This window comes from Chiloscyllium plagiosum, chromosome 29, assembly GCF_004010195.1.
Source record: "Chiloscyllium plagiosum isolate BGI_BamShark_2017 chromosome 29, ASM401019v2, whole genome shotgun sequence".
Lineage (NCBI taxonomy): Eukaryota > Metazoa > Chordata > Chondrichthyes > Orectolobiformes > Hemiscylliidae > Chiloscyllium > Chiloscyllium plagiosum.
In genome coordinates, this window is record NC_057738.1 from 14,498,040 (window position 1) to 14,516,638 (window position 18,599).

An 18,599-nucleotide genomic window follows, 5' to 3' on the forward strand; every position below is an offset into this window, starting at 1 on the left:
TATGTATCTTTGATCCTTCATTTTATGTGTATTATTTTCTAATTATTAAGCAGCCCACAGAATTCTAGAGTTGATTAAGAAGTAAAATCACTTCAGTGATCTAAAAATAAAATATATTTATTTTTGCCTTTATTGCAGGGAAGTGAAAGGTTATCAGGATAGGTGGGAATCCAGATTTAAAATTACAGTCAGAGCAGTCATGCTTGTGGGACTGGATGCCCTACTCCTGGTCCTTGTTCCTGTGTTTGTATGAATGAGTTATGGCTGGGAGCTGGGGAGAGCTCGTTAGCTCACTGGGTTAAACTTAGGATCTGGATTTTAATATTATTTTGCTGCTGTTTGTAAAGGAAATCGTAATCCCATTCTTGGGATATGGGTGTGAAAGACCAACTTTGGATTTGCTGTAAGTCCCTACAAGATCAGCTAAGTGAAAATATCAGTTGATGCAGAGGTGCTTTTCACATGTTATGACTAATCCACACGATTAGAGAGGAGTCGAGGGAGCGGCACACTGAATCTAACTGTGTCATGCTTTACTTTCACAAGCTTGATGCTGACACAGTGCCGAAAATGCGAAAGTACTGCACTTAGTGGCTCAGACTTAGCCATTCTGAGCCTAAAGTGACAACTGGTAATTATGTGGTGTCTTTAATGTATTAAGTATCTCAAAGTGCTTCACAGGAATGTTATAAAACAAAGGATATCTTGGAGACTATCAGAACAAGGACGATAAAAATAGACTGCTGCATGAGTGTCCATTGAGGCTGAAGAACAAATGTGTTTATTTAGCTTAGTGGGATTTATTGTGATTTTTTTCATGCAATTAATTTGCTCCAAGGAATACAATTTAAGATGCAATTCCAAAGCTTCCTGAGTGTCATATAATGTGCACAGTGAACACAATCCCAAGAAAATACTGTGAAAGTGTGCAGCAATGTACTTTACCCACAGCACTGAGGGCCCTACACGTGTAATGCAAAAGGACACTCTTTGGTCTTTCATGCCTTTGTCAGAACCTTTCTGAAAGTAATCAACACTCATTCCTTTGCCTTGTTCTCTCTCTCCCTATAATCCTGTTCTGCAAGCGCTCTGGCAATGGAAGGGTAGTTTTTAATTTTATCAACCCACTGTCCTCAGCAAAACGAAACAAAAACAGCATTGATTCACTTTATTTTTAATATAGAAATGTAAAGTAAAATATAATACAACATCTCTAAAGTCCTGGCCAACAAAATATTGATAAAGTATTCATATGCAAGGACATATTTTACAATGATAGCAGTTTCTAAGTCTTCATTAGGGTGTTATTTACACGGTTTCAAAGGTATCTCAATGATCCATGTGCTTTCAGTTCAAAGTGTATGATGTAGACAAATTAATATAAACAGTATGTGCAAATAAATGAATCTGTTTTCCCTCACATTAAATCAGCTGTCAAATTGACAAAGTTTCTCTAGGCTCTTCAGATGTCATATCTTTTACAGATCATCAACGGCCACACTCAAGACCTCAACTAAGGGTCTTAACGAAAACAAAAGGTATTGCACCAGTAGAGGTTGTTATTTTCTCTGGTGAATAATCCATTGTAACAAAGAGATGCCTATCCACTGGCAAAAATACTTGAAATCCATTCTGCCCAAGGTTCACTCTCGCCATGGGGATCAAAGCTCTGGGTTATAAATAGAACCAGAATGAGTAAATGACATTTTACATTTTCACCAAATGGGAAATAAAATCATCAGTTACAGACAGGTATACACTGTAGTCATAGAAAAAAAAAAGAATTGTGATAAAAAGTGTAATAGTTTTGAACATAAACATAAAAATCAGATAGCCATGATTGCATGTGTAATGTTTAAGAGTCAAAAGTGAAATGATCCAGTTCAACTCAAAGCTTCTCTGGCTGCGTGCAGGACAAATCCGAACACCAACCCCTCAACTTCTGGAACTGTGCCAAAACCCAGGAAAGTGCATGCACCATTAACTCCAGATCCCAGCATGCACAGCACAATGCTGCCTAAATTGTGGAACAAACTCTCATATGGAAATGACAATATCTACTGTAGGAAGTCACTGGATATTCTCCCCCAATTTTCATTTTTAGACATAATGTTAAAATTGTTGCTGGGTAAAAGAAAGAACACATCTTTACTGTGATACTGAGACACTCTGACCACAGAATATGTTTGCATATCTCCTATTCCCACCACTCTTGAGGAGGTAAGTTCCTGCTTATGTATTCTGTTGACCTCTGCATGACATGCCATAAACGTCAATGCAAAAGGCTTCAAAGAACTGAGTGGCTTGACTTCCTATTTCTTGTGTTTTTATGTTAGTTATAGTAACTGTTCACTAATTAATAACCTAAGGTCAATAAACAGGGAATAAATTATCCTATAAATGTCTATGTATCTGGCAAATAGATTATAAATTTATTTTGCTATATCTATAGTATTTCATTGTAAGGGTATGCAATACAATCAAGGCTACACTGTGACTAAAAGCATGGAAATGTTATCTTCCACCTCCTGTTAGCTACTAATAACGTAGTGGGAAGATTTTGCAATTGTCAGGGAATGTGTAATCACAGCAACTTGAGCAGATATCATAATTTCCATCAGCTCTTTGCGGGTCTTTGCTTAGAAGCATGGGAACTCAGAATACATGGTCAGCAGACTGAGGCTCTGTGTATTGCCTAGGGGTGTGGAAAGACTGGAGGAGAATGCAGAAAAATGTATTGCTTTTTAAAATTAAATTCTCTCAGACATTTGGATTGAAAACCTGAAGACTGATCTGCTGACCATACCTCAGACCAAGTGGGTGACATCAGTGCACATGTGAGCACATGTGGTTCAAACTGCACCAGAAAGAGACCGTTTTATCCAATATGTATGTGGTGATTCTTTCAAAGAACTTATCAAATAGTCATCGCTTCCCTGCCTCATTCCTTTCTTTACAAACAGAACAGTGGGCTCTAAGACTAACGTTTTAAACTGAAATAAGGGCAACTATGTGGACATGTAAACTGAGCTAGCTGAAGTGAACTGGCATGTACAGAAACAGTGGCAGATAATTACGGGGATATATCAAAATGCTTATAATAAGTTTACTCTTACTATAAGGAAGGAATTACCAGCTGAAGTTAACTAAAGGCGTTAGGGAAAGCATCAAACTTGAGGCAAAAGCAAATAACTGGAAAGATAAATGGCAGGTCAGATGGTTGGTCAGATCATACCATTTGGCAGAAAATCACTGAAAGGTTAGGAGGAAGAGATTAGAGGATGAGTGGAAGTTTGCTAATAATGTAAAATGGGTAACAAGAGCCTCGACATGTATTTAAAAGGAAAAGACAAAAAAAGAGAATGCTGGTCTTCGAAAGATTGTGAATTACAAATGTATTCTAGTAATAACTGGAAAGCATGAGGCAGAAAGGAGAAAAGAATCGACTTAAGTTACAATCACAAATCCTCTGTGTTCACAGAATAAATAAACTTGATGAATTTTCTCTGAGGAGAAGGCAGGCATGTATCAGATGTTGCTTCGTAAACTGATGGAGCTGGAGGCTGACAAGTCACCAGGTCCACAAGAACTCCATTGTCAGGCCCTAAAAAGGTGGCTAATGAGCTATTAGACATGTAATGTTAATTTTTCAAAATACTTTGATTCAGGAAAGGTCCTATCAGGCTGGAAAGTAACATATTTAACCCCATTAGTTAGGAAGGGAGGGAAGCAGAAAACAGGAAACTATAGTCTGGATTAGCCTAGACGTGATTTATGGGAAAGGTGTTAGAATCGATTATTAGATGGAATAGAACTGTGCACTTCAAAAAACTCAAGGTAAATTGGGAAGTCAGCCTTGTTTTATCAAAGGGAAATCATGTTTAAATAATGTATTGGAGTTCTTTCAAAAGAGTAACATATGCTGTCGATGAAGGAGAACCTGTAGATGTACTGTATATGCAGTTCTAGAAGTTAGGTCATAACGCACCGTATTGAAGGTTAGTGTAGAAAACAGAATCTCTTGGCACACGGGACAACATATTAACAGCCATAGAAGTCCAGCTAGTTGAGACAATAAAAGCATAAATTGGTCTCTGATTAGAAAAAGGTGATAAGGACGCACAGTGGTTTGTGCTGGGGTCTCAATTTCCTACAACTTACACAAATGCCTTAAAGGGGAACAAAAACGTGGTAGCTAAATTCACTGACAACATCAAAATAGGTAGAAAAGTATATTGTAAAGAAGAGATAAAGGGATTGCAGACAGATATAAACAGTTTGACTGAATGGGTAAATATCAGGCAGTTGAAGTATAACATGGAAAAATGTGGAGTTGTTCACTTTGACAGGAAAAAAGAAAAATGTGGAGTATTACATAAACAGAGTGAATGCAAAATTCTGATGTGTAGGAGGCTTATAGTGTTCTGGTTCACAGGTCACAAAAAGTTAGTAAGTAGGTACAGCACATAATCAAAAAAGCTAATGGAATGCTATGTGCATACTTAAGGAAGGAAGCAAATGCATTGGAGACAGTTCAGAGAAGGATTACTTGATAACTTGAAGGAGTAAGTTGTCTTAGGAGGTTAGATTGGACAGACTTGGCTTTGTTTTCACTCGAATTAAGAAGAGTGAGAGGTGATGATTGAAGTACACAAGATCTGAATTGTCTTGACAAGGTGAATGTAGAAAAGAAGTTTCCCCTTGTAGATCAGTGCAGAACTGAAAGGCACAGTGTTAAAATTAGGGCGTCATCGTTTTAGAAAAGGAGAAATTTCATCTCTCAAAGGCATGAACTGTATCTCAGAACGTGGTAGAGGTAGGATCATTAAATATTTGTACAGCAGAGGTAGATAGATTCTTATTCGGCAAGAGAATCAAGGATTAAGGGGTTGATAGGGATATGGAATTTGGAACACTAACAGATCATCCAATGGTGTTATTGAATAGCGGAGCAAGCCTGAGGGGCTGAATGGACCATGATTTTGCAAGTTGGTGTGTTCATTTTCAGTTAATTTCTCCCTTGATAGTTATTATTCAATCTCCTTCTGACACAATTTTCAGACAGTACATTTCAGATCATAACAAAATGTAACTTTAAAATTCTCCCACCATCCTTGTGGTTGTTCATCCATTACATTAATGGGTGGATAATTAATTGCGGGGGGGGGGGGGCTTGAACTGAAACTCACTGTTAGCACAGGGACTCAGAAAGTTTTGTCTTTTAATACTACTTACTTCCTCTCAGTGCTATCTCTGATACTACAATTCATTTATTCCCTGGCGCTAGCTTTATTGTACTGCACATCGAGATTAGTTCAGATACTACACTCTGTATACGTCTGAATACACCCTGCCTCTTGGGCCCCCAATCCCAATTGTGCTAAATATATAAGGTGAGAGAAATGCAATAAATTAGTGCACAGATAGCTGCAGGATTCAAAATAATATATGGCTTTATGGGCATGTGTTGGTCTTAAGACCAGTAAATAATTTAACATTTTGTCACAATGATCTAAGATATCAAAGCTGACATAACAGCCAGTCATCTTTATATAGAATCAAAGAATATTATTGAACCAAGGGGGTCTTAATGAAGCTCACTTTCTTATATGTTTACCTTAATAATAATTATTCATGTTTTGCCATTGATATAAAAAGGCTGGATTTTTTAAAGTCTCGCACTGGCACTCAACATTTTGAGACTACCTTTCAGTCCCCAATAATTACAACTGTTGCAGGTGAAACCCCTCTACAAGGCTATAGCAGCTCCACCAGCACTTACCCTTATTTAGTATAATTCCAATAAATGCAGGTGGGCTGTGGTAGCAACTATGGTTTAAATTGTTCAAAACAGTCAGCTAATGTTTCAGCTGGGCAATCATATTGTTATTCTGCATGTTAATCAGAAACTTTTGGTTGCTTTCATTTCCTCTGAGTTTTAACCATGGCCGTCAAGACATTTCATTGGTAATCAAGAGGCTCATGAAACTTTAAAGCTCACTCATATGTTGCTGGGTAAAAGTAGTTAAATGTGCACTTGACAAGCTGTAATAATTTTCTAAAAATGGGATGTTGCTGCAAAACAAAATCATTCCAATCATACCAAAATCAATTACTTTATAGCTAATATCACTTTCCAAAGCCAATGATATCTGTAAGAATTCACAGCAAGTATTCCTGTGGCCCAGCTGTTCATGAAGCTAAATGGAAATATCCTAACCAAATGTTCGCTGGGTTAGAGTTCCAGGCTCAAAGTACTTGCTTGTTTCAATTTACAGGCTCTGATTAGCAATAGGCTTTTTGTTAGTTTTTGAGTGGACCTCTCACAAGCAGGTTATCTAAACTATGTGAAAAAAAGTACACAGAGGCAAACGTTGGCCAAATTTCACCATTACAAATTTCTAAGTCCACGTTTACAATGAAAGCTGACTATGTAAATGGATCTTGCATCAATTATACCCTTCTCCATTGAAGCCATATTATTAGCACTTCGGGAAGAGAGGATGCAATTATAGAGAGGGTTCCAATAGGAATGTGAATGTTGGAGCTTATTGTGAAAATATATGACTTTAGAAACAGTATTACATTATGTTTAGGTGGCCTGTTCAAATTATTCCCTAGCCTTCACCCATAAAGTATTGTATTTAATCACAAGCAAGCACTTTGACCAATTATAGAACAACCCCAACAGCCAAGGAAACATTTTTGCCCGACAATTGTTCACTGTTGAAGCTAGAGGTGGCACCATAACAATAAGATAAAATGAGATGACAAAATAAAAGGATAAGGAATTGTGCTATAGTTGCTAACTTGTAACGGCTTCAAGATTCACTGAGCCAAGACAGCATGTCCAGTCGCTGACTGAATGGTTTCATTTCCATCACCTTCGAGTGGACTCGGTATACTTTCTGCAGGACTTGCTAATATTTCTTCCAGATTGTCAACATCCTGTTTAAAGCAGAAACAAAAGAAAGAGCACAAGAATCAAAAGTTATAGATACATTTTTGTCTGCGGTGATATTGTCAAATGCAGCACAAATGATACAATAGGATATAATGTCGCAATTAAAGCATAATTAAGTTATATCTAAGCACTGTATGTACTAAGTTACAAATATACATATATTATACCACATAATTAATCATCTCTATCCTATTTTAAATGCAAATGTACTTTAGAATAAAATCATGGAGATTGCATGTCTCTCTGGCTCCAATCCGTGCGCTAACGTACAGAAATATACATTTTATCTTAAAAATTGCACTTAGAATAATTTAACAAAAGCACAAAGTGAGCATGTGCCACTGTGTAAATATTGAATTAAGGTTTGAGTGAGAAAATAAAGGGTAAATTTTAATAAAAAGGATAAAGGCCTTGAATCTAAACTGTAAGATAGATGTGAAAAGATGTAATACATTAGCCTGAAATTACTTATTTTACTATTTAAGCCTCTGTTAAGCGAAAGATGGAATTCTAGATTAATGCATTATATAATTGATTGCCAGTATTCCACAGCACACCTTTAAGGTCACAGATTCCTTCAAACTCACTTCCCTCAACATAATCAATTTGTAAAATATCAACAAACATCAAGAATAAATAAAATACAGCTGCTGAGACGTCTTGTCTAGGTAACTGGACGAGAATCATAGAATCCTTACAGTGTGTAAGCAGCCCATTTGGCCCATCAAGTCGACACCGCCCCTCCAAAGAGCAGCCCACCCAGACCCATCCCCCTACCCTGTATTTCCTATCCCTAATCCACTTAGCCTGCACATCCCTGGACACTATAGCTAATTAATTTAAGCTGCAAAACTTTGGACTGTGGGAGAAAACCAGAGTAAACCCATGCAGATACAAGGAGGGTGTGCAAACTCCACACAGACAGTTGCCCAAGGATGGGATCGAACCTGGGTCCCTGGGACTGTGAGGCAGCAATGCTACTGTGCTGTCCCCAACTAATATTGATGTCTTGTATACCCTGACCTTAACAGGTCTTTAACTTCCTTATTGGGCTACCTAGTTGCTTGTGGGCAAGTAGTCTTGCCAATTCTAAGCTCACATGATAGTTAGGACTGAGTGATTGTACCAGCAACTGATCTAAGCTCTACAGTCCTGCCACAACCAGTTGTGATAGTGATGGACAATTAAATAACTCACAGGAGGAGGAAGGTCCATCATCAATGATTGGGAAGCCCCATGTATCGACAAAAAATGCATGGCTAAGTCATTTGTACACATCGTCAGCCAGAAGTGTCAAGTGGATAATCCATCTCAGTCTCCTTCAAACGTCCCCAGTATCACAGATACTAATCTTCAGTCAATTTGATTTACTCCATGACCTCTCAAAAAGTGGTTTGAAGCACTGTTTACTGACAATGGACCCTGAAACTTTCCAGCAATGGTGCAATCTGTGCTCAAGAATGAGCCACATCCTTTACAGCTTAACTCTATCTGGAAATGTGAAAAAAATGCTTAGGTATGACCAGTCCATTAAAAGCAGGGCAAAACCAATCAAGTCTAATCTTAATTGTCAGCAAAATGATACAAGGGATCATCAACAGTGGCACTTGCTCAACAATCACCCACTCACTGACACTCACTTTGGGTTCTGGCAAAGCCACTCAGCTCCTGACCTCATTACAGCCTTGGTCCATTGACCAGGAAGTTGAACTTCAGAGGTGAGGTGAGTGACTGACATCAAGGCAGAAGTTGACTGAGTGTGGCATCAAGGAACCCTCATCTAAATGCAATCAATGAAAATCTGGACAAAACTCTTCATTGGTTGAAGTCATACTCAGCATCAAGAAAGATAGCTGTGACAGTGGAGGTCAGTTCTAGGACATTACTGCAGGAATTCCTTAGGGCAACCATCTTCAGCGGTTTCCTCAGTTAACATCTCTCTATCACAAAGTCAGAAATGGGGATATTTGCTGATGATTGCAGAATGCTCAGAACCATTCACAATCTCAGAGGAGTTGGTGTCCATAAGTAGCAAGACCTGGATAACATTCAGGCTTGGGCTGATAAGTGACAAATAACATTTGTCCCATACAAATGCCAGAGAATGACCATGTCCGACAATAGAGAGTCTAACCATATCCCCTTTTCAAGAGCACTAAAATATCTGAATGCCCTACTAGCAATGTCACGATGGTTGCCATTGACCAAAAGCTGAACTGGACTAGCATTTAGTTACTGTGGCTACAAGAACATGTCAGAGGCTCGGAACCCTACAGCAAGTAATTCAGCTCAATGTCTATCCACAACACACAGGTACTCTCCACTTGCCTGGATGAGTAACAACCTCAAAATACTCAAGATGCTTGATACTATCCAGAAGAAAGCAACCCACTTGATTGGCACCACCTTTAACATCTCCTCACTTCACTATTGAAGCGCATTGGCAGCATTGCACACTGCAACTCACCCAGGCTCATTTGGCATAACCTGCCCAAACATCTTCATACTCTATCACCTAGGACAAGACTAGGCAATGCCTAGTGGTTTCAGTAATTGTAATTTTGAAAATGCTATATAAATGCAATCTTTCTTTGACGCCATCAGCCAATTTAACAATGCTGCAAGCATTACCAGCCTCCAAATGTGTCATTTTCACTTTAATCAAAGAACTAAAAGAAAGCAATTAACAGAGTATAGACAAAAATTAAGTATAAAGTGAGGTAGAATTACATGTACATAAAGGAGATTAAAACCAGCTTCAAACAAAACAAAACAACACAAAAGCTTTAAACAGCAAAAATAACACCAGCAGTAGGATGCAGGGCACGATATCTAATCTCAGAGAGCAGAGAAACATTAAAAACTGGAACACAGAAATCAATGAAACAGCTCAGTTGATTGATTGGATTTCTTACTTAAATGCACAAAATCCTTCAGTTCTTTCACAGTTCAGCAACCTCTTTCCTTTAAGGTAAAATTGCGCTGCTTAATATAATTAAGTAAGAGGAAAGTACTCACTAATTAAAAAATAATTGAAATACTATATTTAGATTACTTTTATGATATCCTTCAGCCTCACTGTCATTTCCTTTATGTTTATTGCATTACTAAGGAGCTTATAATTTGTAAAAGACTGGTGATTAGACAACTAAATGGAAGTGATGCGAATGAAGATATTGATTTAACTACTACTATTGTTGATCTCAACCAGTTTGTTGGGGATAAGGCTCTTTATTCATTGTGGATTATTCTGTTAGATGCTGTTGAGTTCAAGGTCAGAAACTGCTCCAAGGCAGGTAATCTTTTGAATTTGAGTTCAGCTTTTTCTCTGTACTTTTTCTGATTAACTAAAGTCGGTCTAGCATATCAATCATGGATGAAGGTTTATACGTGGTCTTAACATTTAACAATTAATCAGAATTAATCAGAAAGGTCATGACAGGAATCAACTTAGAGCAGTATCAATTCTAACTAAAGTTGCACTGTCATAAGTCACTCTCTAGGGAACTAATGTATTAATTAGTTTTATTCTGAATCTACTGGAGACCATCCATTGTGACATGTCCGCCTGGTTAATGGTTGCCTTTTCCAATGTATACCTCATAACTATGACCAGATTTTCAAAAGTCATAGTTGGGACACATTGAGACGCCTTCAGAAGGCCAGCTTCTGTGACATACAGAACAACCAATAGCAGGAATCTAGGAGTGCACAATATTCCCCAGAATACTTCCAAACAATGTCAGTAAGCTTATTAGAAAAAATAGTTGAATGTGCCCCTTGATTTGGATCTTATTATTTAGCTGTTTGTCATGACAGGTGTTTCTGATGTGGCTTTGAGATTGGTCCTTACAGGTGTCAATCACTTTCACATCCCCACTTCTGACCATATGATGGAGGGGAGGTCATTGATGAAACAGCTGAAGATGATTGGGCCTAAGACGCTATCCTGAGGAACTCCTGCAGAGATGTCCTGGAGCTGAGATGACTGACCTCCAACAACCACAACCATCTTCTTTTGTGCCAGGTTGTGACTCCAACCAGTGGACAGCATGCTCTCTGACATCCATTGATTCCAGTTTTGCTCATGCTCCTTAATACCATGGCCTGAATGTCAATGGCTGTCAGTCTCACCTCACCTCTGGAATTCAGCACCTTTGTCCATGTTTGAACCAAGGCTGTACTGATGTCAGGAACTGAGTGGTCCTGGTGGAACCAAAATTGAGCAGGTTATTGCTGAGCACGTGCTGCTTGATTGCACTGTTGTGGACACCTTCCATCACTTTCCTGATGGGGTGGTAATTGGTTAGTCTGGATTTGTCCTGCTTTTTTGTGTATAGGACATACTTGGGCAATCTTTCAAATTATCTGGTAGCTGCCACTGTTAGAACTGTATTGAAGAGCTTGGCTAGGGGAGTGTCAGGTTTTAGAGCACAAGTCATCAGTACTATGGCTGGAATGTTGCCAGGACCCATTGCCTTTGTACTAGCCAGAGTCTCAACCCATTTCTTGATATCACGTGGAGTGAATCGTATTGGATGAGGACTGGCACTTGTGATGCAAAGGACCACTGGAGGAGGCTGAACTGAATCATCATCTTGGCACTGCTGGCTGAAGATAGCTGTGAATACTTCAGCCTTATCTCTTGCACTGACGTCGTGGGCTCTTCCAACCTTATCCACCACCATTCACAACTGGATGTGACAGGAACGCAGAGTTTAGATCTGATCCATTGGCTGTGAATTTGCTTAGCTCTGTCTATCCCTTGCTACATATGTTGTTTGGCATGCACCTTATCCTGCTTGGTAGCTTCAACTGGTTGACATCACATTTTTAGGTATGCCTAGTGCTACTCCTGGCATGCCTTCCTGCACTCTCCATTGAACCAAGGTTGATCCTCTGGCTTGATGGTAATGACTGATTGGATGATATGCCAGGCTATAAGGTTTCAAATTGTGCTGGAGTATAATTCTCCTGCTTTTAATGGTCCACAGTGCCACAGGAATGCCCAGTTTTGAGTCGCTAGATCTACTCGAAGTCTGTTCCATTTAGCACAGTGATAGTGTTACACATGGAGGTTATTCTCAATGTGAAGGTGGGACTTTGTCTCCATAAGGACTGTGCGGTGGTCACACTTATCAATACTGTTATAGACAGATGCATCATCAGCTGCCAGATTGATAAGGTTGAGGTCAAGCGTGTTTTCCCTCTCATTTCCACCATTACCTACTGCGGACTCCGTCTAACAGCTATGTCTTTTAGGACCCAACCAGCTCAATCAGGAGGTCAGTTGCCCAGCCACTGTTGGTGGTGGACCTTGAAATTCCTCACTCTTCCTCCAAGCGCTTCCTCAGTGTTATTCAACATGGAGGATTTCTGATTCATTAGGCAAGGGAGGTTGGTATGTGGTAATCAGTAGGAGATTTCCTTGCCCATGTTTAACCTGATGTCATGACACTTCATGGAATTCAGAGTCAATGTTGAGGATCCCAGGGTAGATTCCTTTCAACTGTATACCACTGTGCCTCTACCTCTGTTGGGTCTGTCCTGCCAGTGAGACGGGACATCTCCAAGGATATGATGTTAGTGTCTGAGACGGAACCATTAGTATGAATTCATACTTTGCAGACAATGTCAGGCCGTTGCTTGGTCCTTGAGACAGCTCTCCCAATTTTGGCACTACATTAGTAAGAGGGACTTTGCAGAGTCAACAGAGCTGTTTCTGCTGCTGCCTTACCTGATGCCTAGGTCGATAGAAGGTGGTCCATTCAATTTCATTTCTTGTTGAAACTTTGTACTGATTAATACAAGAGAATGGCTTGTTAGGCCATTTCAGAACGACAGTTGAGAGTCATCCACATTGCTGTGGGTCTAAAGTCACAAGTAGGCGAGACCAGGTGAGGACAACAGATTTCCTTCCCTGAAGGACATTAGTGAATCAGGTGGCTCTTTATGACAATCTACAATGGTCATCAGATTCTTAATTCCAGCTTTTTTTAAATCTTCCATGGTGGGAGTCAAGCCAAAACATTTGCTGAGTTTCTGGATTAATAGTTGCATGATAATACTGCTAGGCCACCACTGTCCTTAACGTGCATTCTGACTCCCAGCTGTACTGTAGCACAAGGTAATTTTGAGGAGAGGCCTGTTCTGAGGAAGGGTCACTCGGCCTGAAACGTTGACTCTAATTTCTCTCCACAGTCGCTGCCAGACCTGCTGAGCTTTTCCAGCAATTTTTGTTTTTGTGTGTGAGGTATTTTGAGGGGTTTGCCAGTTAAAAATGAGGCACAAGGTTAAGGGGAGTGGAGAACAAGTGAGAGACCCTGATGCTCTACAAAAAGGCAAGTAGCTAACAGAAATCTATCACATGCTTCATGAAAGAGGGAAAAGCTGCAAACCAAGACATTTGTGCTACTTTGAACAAATTGTTAGAAAAATAGCATATTTAATGAAAAGTCAGGACTGTCTTTCAAACAATCAAAATAGGAGGAGGAGTCAGCAATTTGGTGCCTTGAGTCTGTTCCACAAATTGATAAGACCATGACTGATGGGACAGTGGTCCCTGTTTCCCAGTCTTCACCCTGTATATTTTGACTTTCTTGTTAAGTTTGCATTGAAAATATATCAGCCTACCTCCACTACTCTCTGGGGAAAAAAGCACAACAGATAACTAAACAAAAATTCTCTTTAGCTTCAGAAAACCCATTCTTGTATCTCATAGTTCTACACTCTCAGGTAACAGCAAACATCCTTTCAGTGTCTACTCAGTCAAGTTACCTTAGGATATTAAATGTTTCAGTATGATCATCTCTTTTTCTTTTAAGCTCCAATGGTTTAGAGGCTGCTCAATCTTTCCTTCTAAGACAACTCCTTTATCCCTAGAGTCAACCAAGTGAACCTTCTCTGCATGCTTCTAATGCAGTTATATCCTTTCTTTGATAAGGAGATTAAAACTACACAGGACACTAGATGTGGCCTCGCTAACACTATACAACTGGATCAAGGCATCCCTGTCTTTATATTTCAATCCCTTGCAATGATTGACATGGTCCATTTACCTTCCATCACCTGCTCTTTCTGCATACCGACCTTTTGTGATTCAAGTGAACAAATACAGCTGGATCATTCTATACCTGAAGCGGACACAATACATCTCCACTTAAATGATAAGCCACTTTTCTGTTCTTCCTACAGGAAGAAGAGTTCAAAAAGATTGACAAAAATGACTCCAGGGATGAGAAATTTCAGTTATGAGGATAGACTGCAGAGGTTGGCACTGTTTCCCTTGAAGAAAAGACTAATAGGAGATCACATAGATGTTTTCACAATCATGTGAGGTCTGGACAAAATAGAGAGAAACTGTTCTTACTCGTAAAATTATCAAGACTGAGACAGCACAAATTTAAAGAATTTTGCAAACATAGCAAATGCAGCATGAGAAAAAAATGGCATTTGGAATGCACTACCTGGAGGTGTGGCAGAAACAGGGACAACTAAGGCATTCAAGTTGGCACTGGCTGATTATTTAAATAGAAACAAGGTACAAGGTATAGGGAAAAGGGCAGGTGAACGGCACTACGTCTTATTGCTTACTGGACAGCCAGTGCAGACATGATGGACTGAATGGCCTCCTTGTGCTCTGTAACAATTCTGTGAATTCAATTTGAAAATGGTGGGATTAAGTAACATATCCAGGCGACATTGCGAGAATAGCTGACACATTGGAAGAAGGCTCACTTGTACCACGTGGTGAGTTACCAAATTTTTGGTAATCCCCAAATTTTCGACCATCATCATTAGTTTTCATCATAAATTCCACGGTGGACAAGCTGGCCCTGGAGCCCATTGTCCCACACTCTCACTCTTAAAACCCTGCAATATGTTTCCTGTTCAAATATTTATCCAATTTCAGTATAAATGCTGTAATAAACATGCTTCCTGGTCTTTTATAAACGTATACTGGCATAATATGCAACCTAGAAAGCAATTCTGTCTCAGGCGTCAGGCAATTTTTACTTTTATTACAGGGAAACAAAACAGGGGATGGTAAGTTAATGGCCTATTTTGCAGCTTATCTCATTTCCTTTCTGAGAAAAAAAGACATTGCAAAGTGTAAGCTGGGCTGTTGATTCATTTTGCCCACATTTGCCCTTCAACATCCTGGGCAATAATATTGACCAAAGATTGTGCAGGACCAGCCAAGGAAATACCAAAACTACAAGAGGAGGTCAGAAGCGGGGAATTCTGGGGCAAGTAACTCATGAACTCCCCAAAGCCTATTCATCATTGATAAAGTACAAGCCTTGATAAAATACAGCTCCAACAACACTCAAGAGGCTTGACACCAGCCAGGCCAAAGCAGCCAATTTGAGTAACATGTCATGCATCAACTTAAACATTCACTTCCTTTACCACAAGATTCAGTGGAACACCCTATCAAACTTCCTTCGATAGCACCTTCCAAACCTCTGTCACCTGGAAAAACAAGGACAGAGGATCTATTGGAAAATTATGACTACAAGTTCCTATTCTAGTCACTCTCCAACCTGAGTGGAAGTATATAATTCACCATTGGTAGATAATATCCTGGAATTGCCTCCCCAACAAGACCATTGGTATATTTACATCACATGGAATGCAATGGTTCAAGGTGGCAATTCACCATCATCTTCTCAAGGTCAACTGGGGATTCCAGAATATGTACAGCCCTTGGTAGTGATGGATACAAATTTTTAAAAAAAATAATCCCTGTTATGTAAATATGGAGGATGGAAATTCATATAATTCTAATTTGTTGACTTCATCAAGTTGTGGAAATCAACTGATTTTTATTTTGTAAACTGTACAGTGCCCATGCCCATACTGAAGAAAATTTCCAGTAATGTAGCATAGCAAAAGAGATGATTACTTTCCACAAGATGGGCAAGATTTCAGTGCGCAAAGAAGTAATTTATATTTATATGGAACCTTTAACCATCGTCAATGTCATAGAATCCCAACAGTGTGGAAACAGGCCCTTTGGCCCAACAAGTCCACACTGACCCTCTGAAGAGTAAACCACTCAGATATAGTCCCCTGCCCTATTATCCTATACTTGCCCCTGACTAATGCACCTAACCTACACATCCCTGAACACTATGGACAATTTAGCATGGCCAATTCACCTAACCTGCACATTTTTGGACTGTGGGAGGAAACTGGAGCACCCGGAGGAAACCCATGCAGATACGGGGAGAATGTGCAAACTCCTCACAGATGGTCGCCTGAGACTGGAATTGAACTGGCACTGTAAGGCAGCAGTGCTAACCACTGAGCCACTGTGCAACCCCTGAAGTAATGTCCTAAAGCATTTCACAGCCAATGAATTATTGTTGAAGTTTTATCACAGCTGTATAAGTTAAACTTCCATATAGTTCTGAAACACAAACAGCAGGTGTTACATTTCTAGTTTATCTACTATGTTGGTATTATTTGAGGGCTGAATGTTGCCCAGATCACTGAGAAAAATCTCTCCCTCTCTCTTGAATAGTGCCCCGGGATGTTTCACCTCTGAGGGTTATAGCACAAAACAGAAATATCAAAAACTCATTACCTTGCTAAGTTCTTCTGTGGTCATCACTTCATTCTCTTTGTCAACCTCTTCCAGTGGGGTTTCTCCATCTGCAAAATGGTCTTCCAATTCCTGATCTAAGCCATTTTGTTGAAATTCGTCTTGCTTATGATGAAAATATTTATCTTCTTGCACCTCTTCCATTTGATCAACATCTTGCTCCTCTTCTTCCACAGGGTCAGAAATGTCTTCTGTTACATGATGATCAATTTCACTTTCTTCACCCATTATCTTTTCTTTATAAGGAAAATCACTCTGATAAAAAGATTTATCTTCTCCATTCTCTTCCACTTGATCAATATCTTCTACTTCTTCTTCTGCAAGGTCAGCAATTTCTTCTTCTTCCTGATGATCAATTTTACTTTCATCACCTGTTGTTTGTTCGTCATGAGGAAGATCATTCTGATTAAAAGATTCATATTCCTCATTCACCTCTGTTTGATCTTCCACCTCTTCTTCTGCAAGATCAGTCATTTCTTCTTCTATTTGATGATCAAGTTCACCTTCTTCACTCATTACCTCTTCTTTATAAGGAAGATTATTCTCATTAAATTTTTTGTCTTCATTCTCCTCTGTTTGATCTTCCACCTCTTCTTCTGCAAGGTCAGTAATTTCATCTATCTGCTGATCAACTTCACTTTTTTTACTCTGTGAAATCTTAAGGATTTCATCCTCATTAAATGAATCATTGCAAGTTCCTTGCTCCACATTTTGAGAATTTTCATGTCCTTCATGACTACTTTGTTCATTACAAGGCTCTGGTAGATCTTCCTCCTCATCAACAGTCTCTGCGGGTCTCTGAGCAAAATAAGAGAGAAATCAGAGAAAATATACATGACAAGCCAAAATATTTCACCAGCATTTCTGAGCAGCAATGCAAGAGAAAAAATAATTTTCTAATCAGATCAAAGTACAATTGCAGATAGTGTTACACTAGAAATCAGGGGTGCAAAAGGAAGTTAACCAAAGACATGAACTCAGCTTTCAAAACCTCAGGACTGATTCATGGGCTGAGAGTAATGCCTTCTGAGGAGGGCTTCAGCACAATGGTATGTACACTGTAGACATTAGAACATTGATGGATGATTTCAATGAAATATATACAATTGTTTGAGGGTTTGACAGAGTAAGATGCTAAGTTACAATTTTCCCAACCTGCATCTAGGATGTTATTTCTTGGGGCAAGTGCACTGGGTCAACCCAGCACCCTCATTTTAGCCTCACGGCCATATCCCTCTGTGCTGGTGGCTCTCTGAGGAATTACCTGCTGTATTCAGCCTGCAGTGACAGGCTCCATCAGGGCTATTGTCTGCCTTAACTACCTTAGATCAAACATAGGAGAATGAAGAAAAATATTTCAAGCAGAACCACCTTCCTCATATAGATCAGATGAGGAGTAAAGAAAGTGAAATTGATCAGCGGGTAGATGAAATTGCTGACCTTGCAGAGTTAAAAATCACACAACACCAGGTTATAGTCCAACAGGTTTATTTGGAAGCACTAGCTTTTGGAGCGCTTTTCCTTCATCAGGTGGCTGTGGAGCAGGACCATAAGACACAGACTTTATAGCAAAATAATCTTTACTCTCAGAAGTACTCACTCACCGACCCTACCTAGATGCTCACAGCATCCCTGCTTTGCATTACCTATTCACATTTGCCCTTCAGAAACAATATGAGGCTCATATTATTTCTGCCTTGTTTTTTCCGTTTAGTACAAACACAAAGGAAGAAAGCTTATCATGGTTGTCAGCAGGCCTCAGTAAAGTCAGTGGGGGATACTCTTCAGTAAAATGGTCCCGACACAGTAAGTCAAGGCAGCCTGGGCATCAATCTAGAGGCTGGGACATGGTCAGTCAGCCACTCAGGGCAGTCAGATGTTCTCCACAGAACAGGGTGAGGAACTGTAAGTTGGGCAGCCCACTATCCATCCAAACAAAAACAGAAATTGTTGGAAAAGCTCAGCAGATCTGACAGCACCTGTGGAGGGAAATCAAAGTCAACATTTTGTGTCCGGTCACCCTTC

At 39.5% G+C, this 18,599-nt stretch overlaps 1 protein-coding gene across 2 annotated transcripts in view; it reads right to left on the reverse strand.

The window, feature by feature from the left end:
* Positions 1-1,054: 1,054 nt before the first annotated feature.
* The window catches only part of LOC122564386 (doublecortin domain-containing protein 2-like), a 218,204-nt gene continuing 200,659 nt past the window's right edge, over positions 1,055-18,599 (reverse strand). The window contains exons 9-11 of one of the 2 annotated variants that reach the window (XM_043719167.1): positions 16,557-17,372; positions 6,811-6,948; positions 1,055-1,669 (exon numbers count right to left, since the gene is read on the reverse strand). In XM_043719167.1, the coding sequence (XP_043575102.1) occupies positions 6,829-6,948; positions 16,557-17,372 (936 nt within the window). In that variant the 3' untranslated portion in view covers positions 1,055-1,669; positions 6,811-6,828. Of the gene's footprint in view, positions 6,949-16,556; positions 17,373-18,599 lie in introns of both variants that reach the window. The other variant, XM_043719166.1, reaches the window with a different exon arrangement.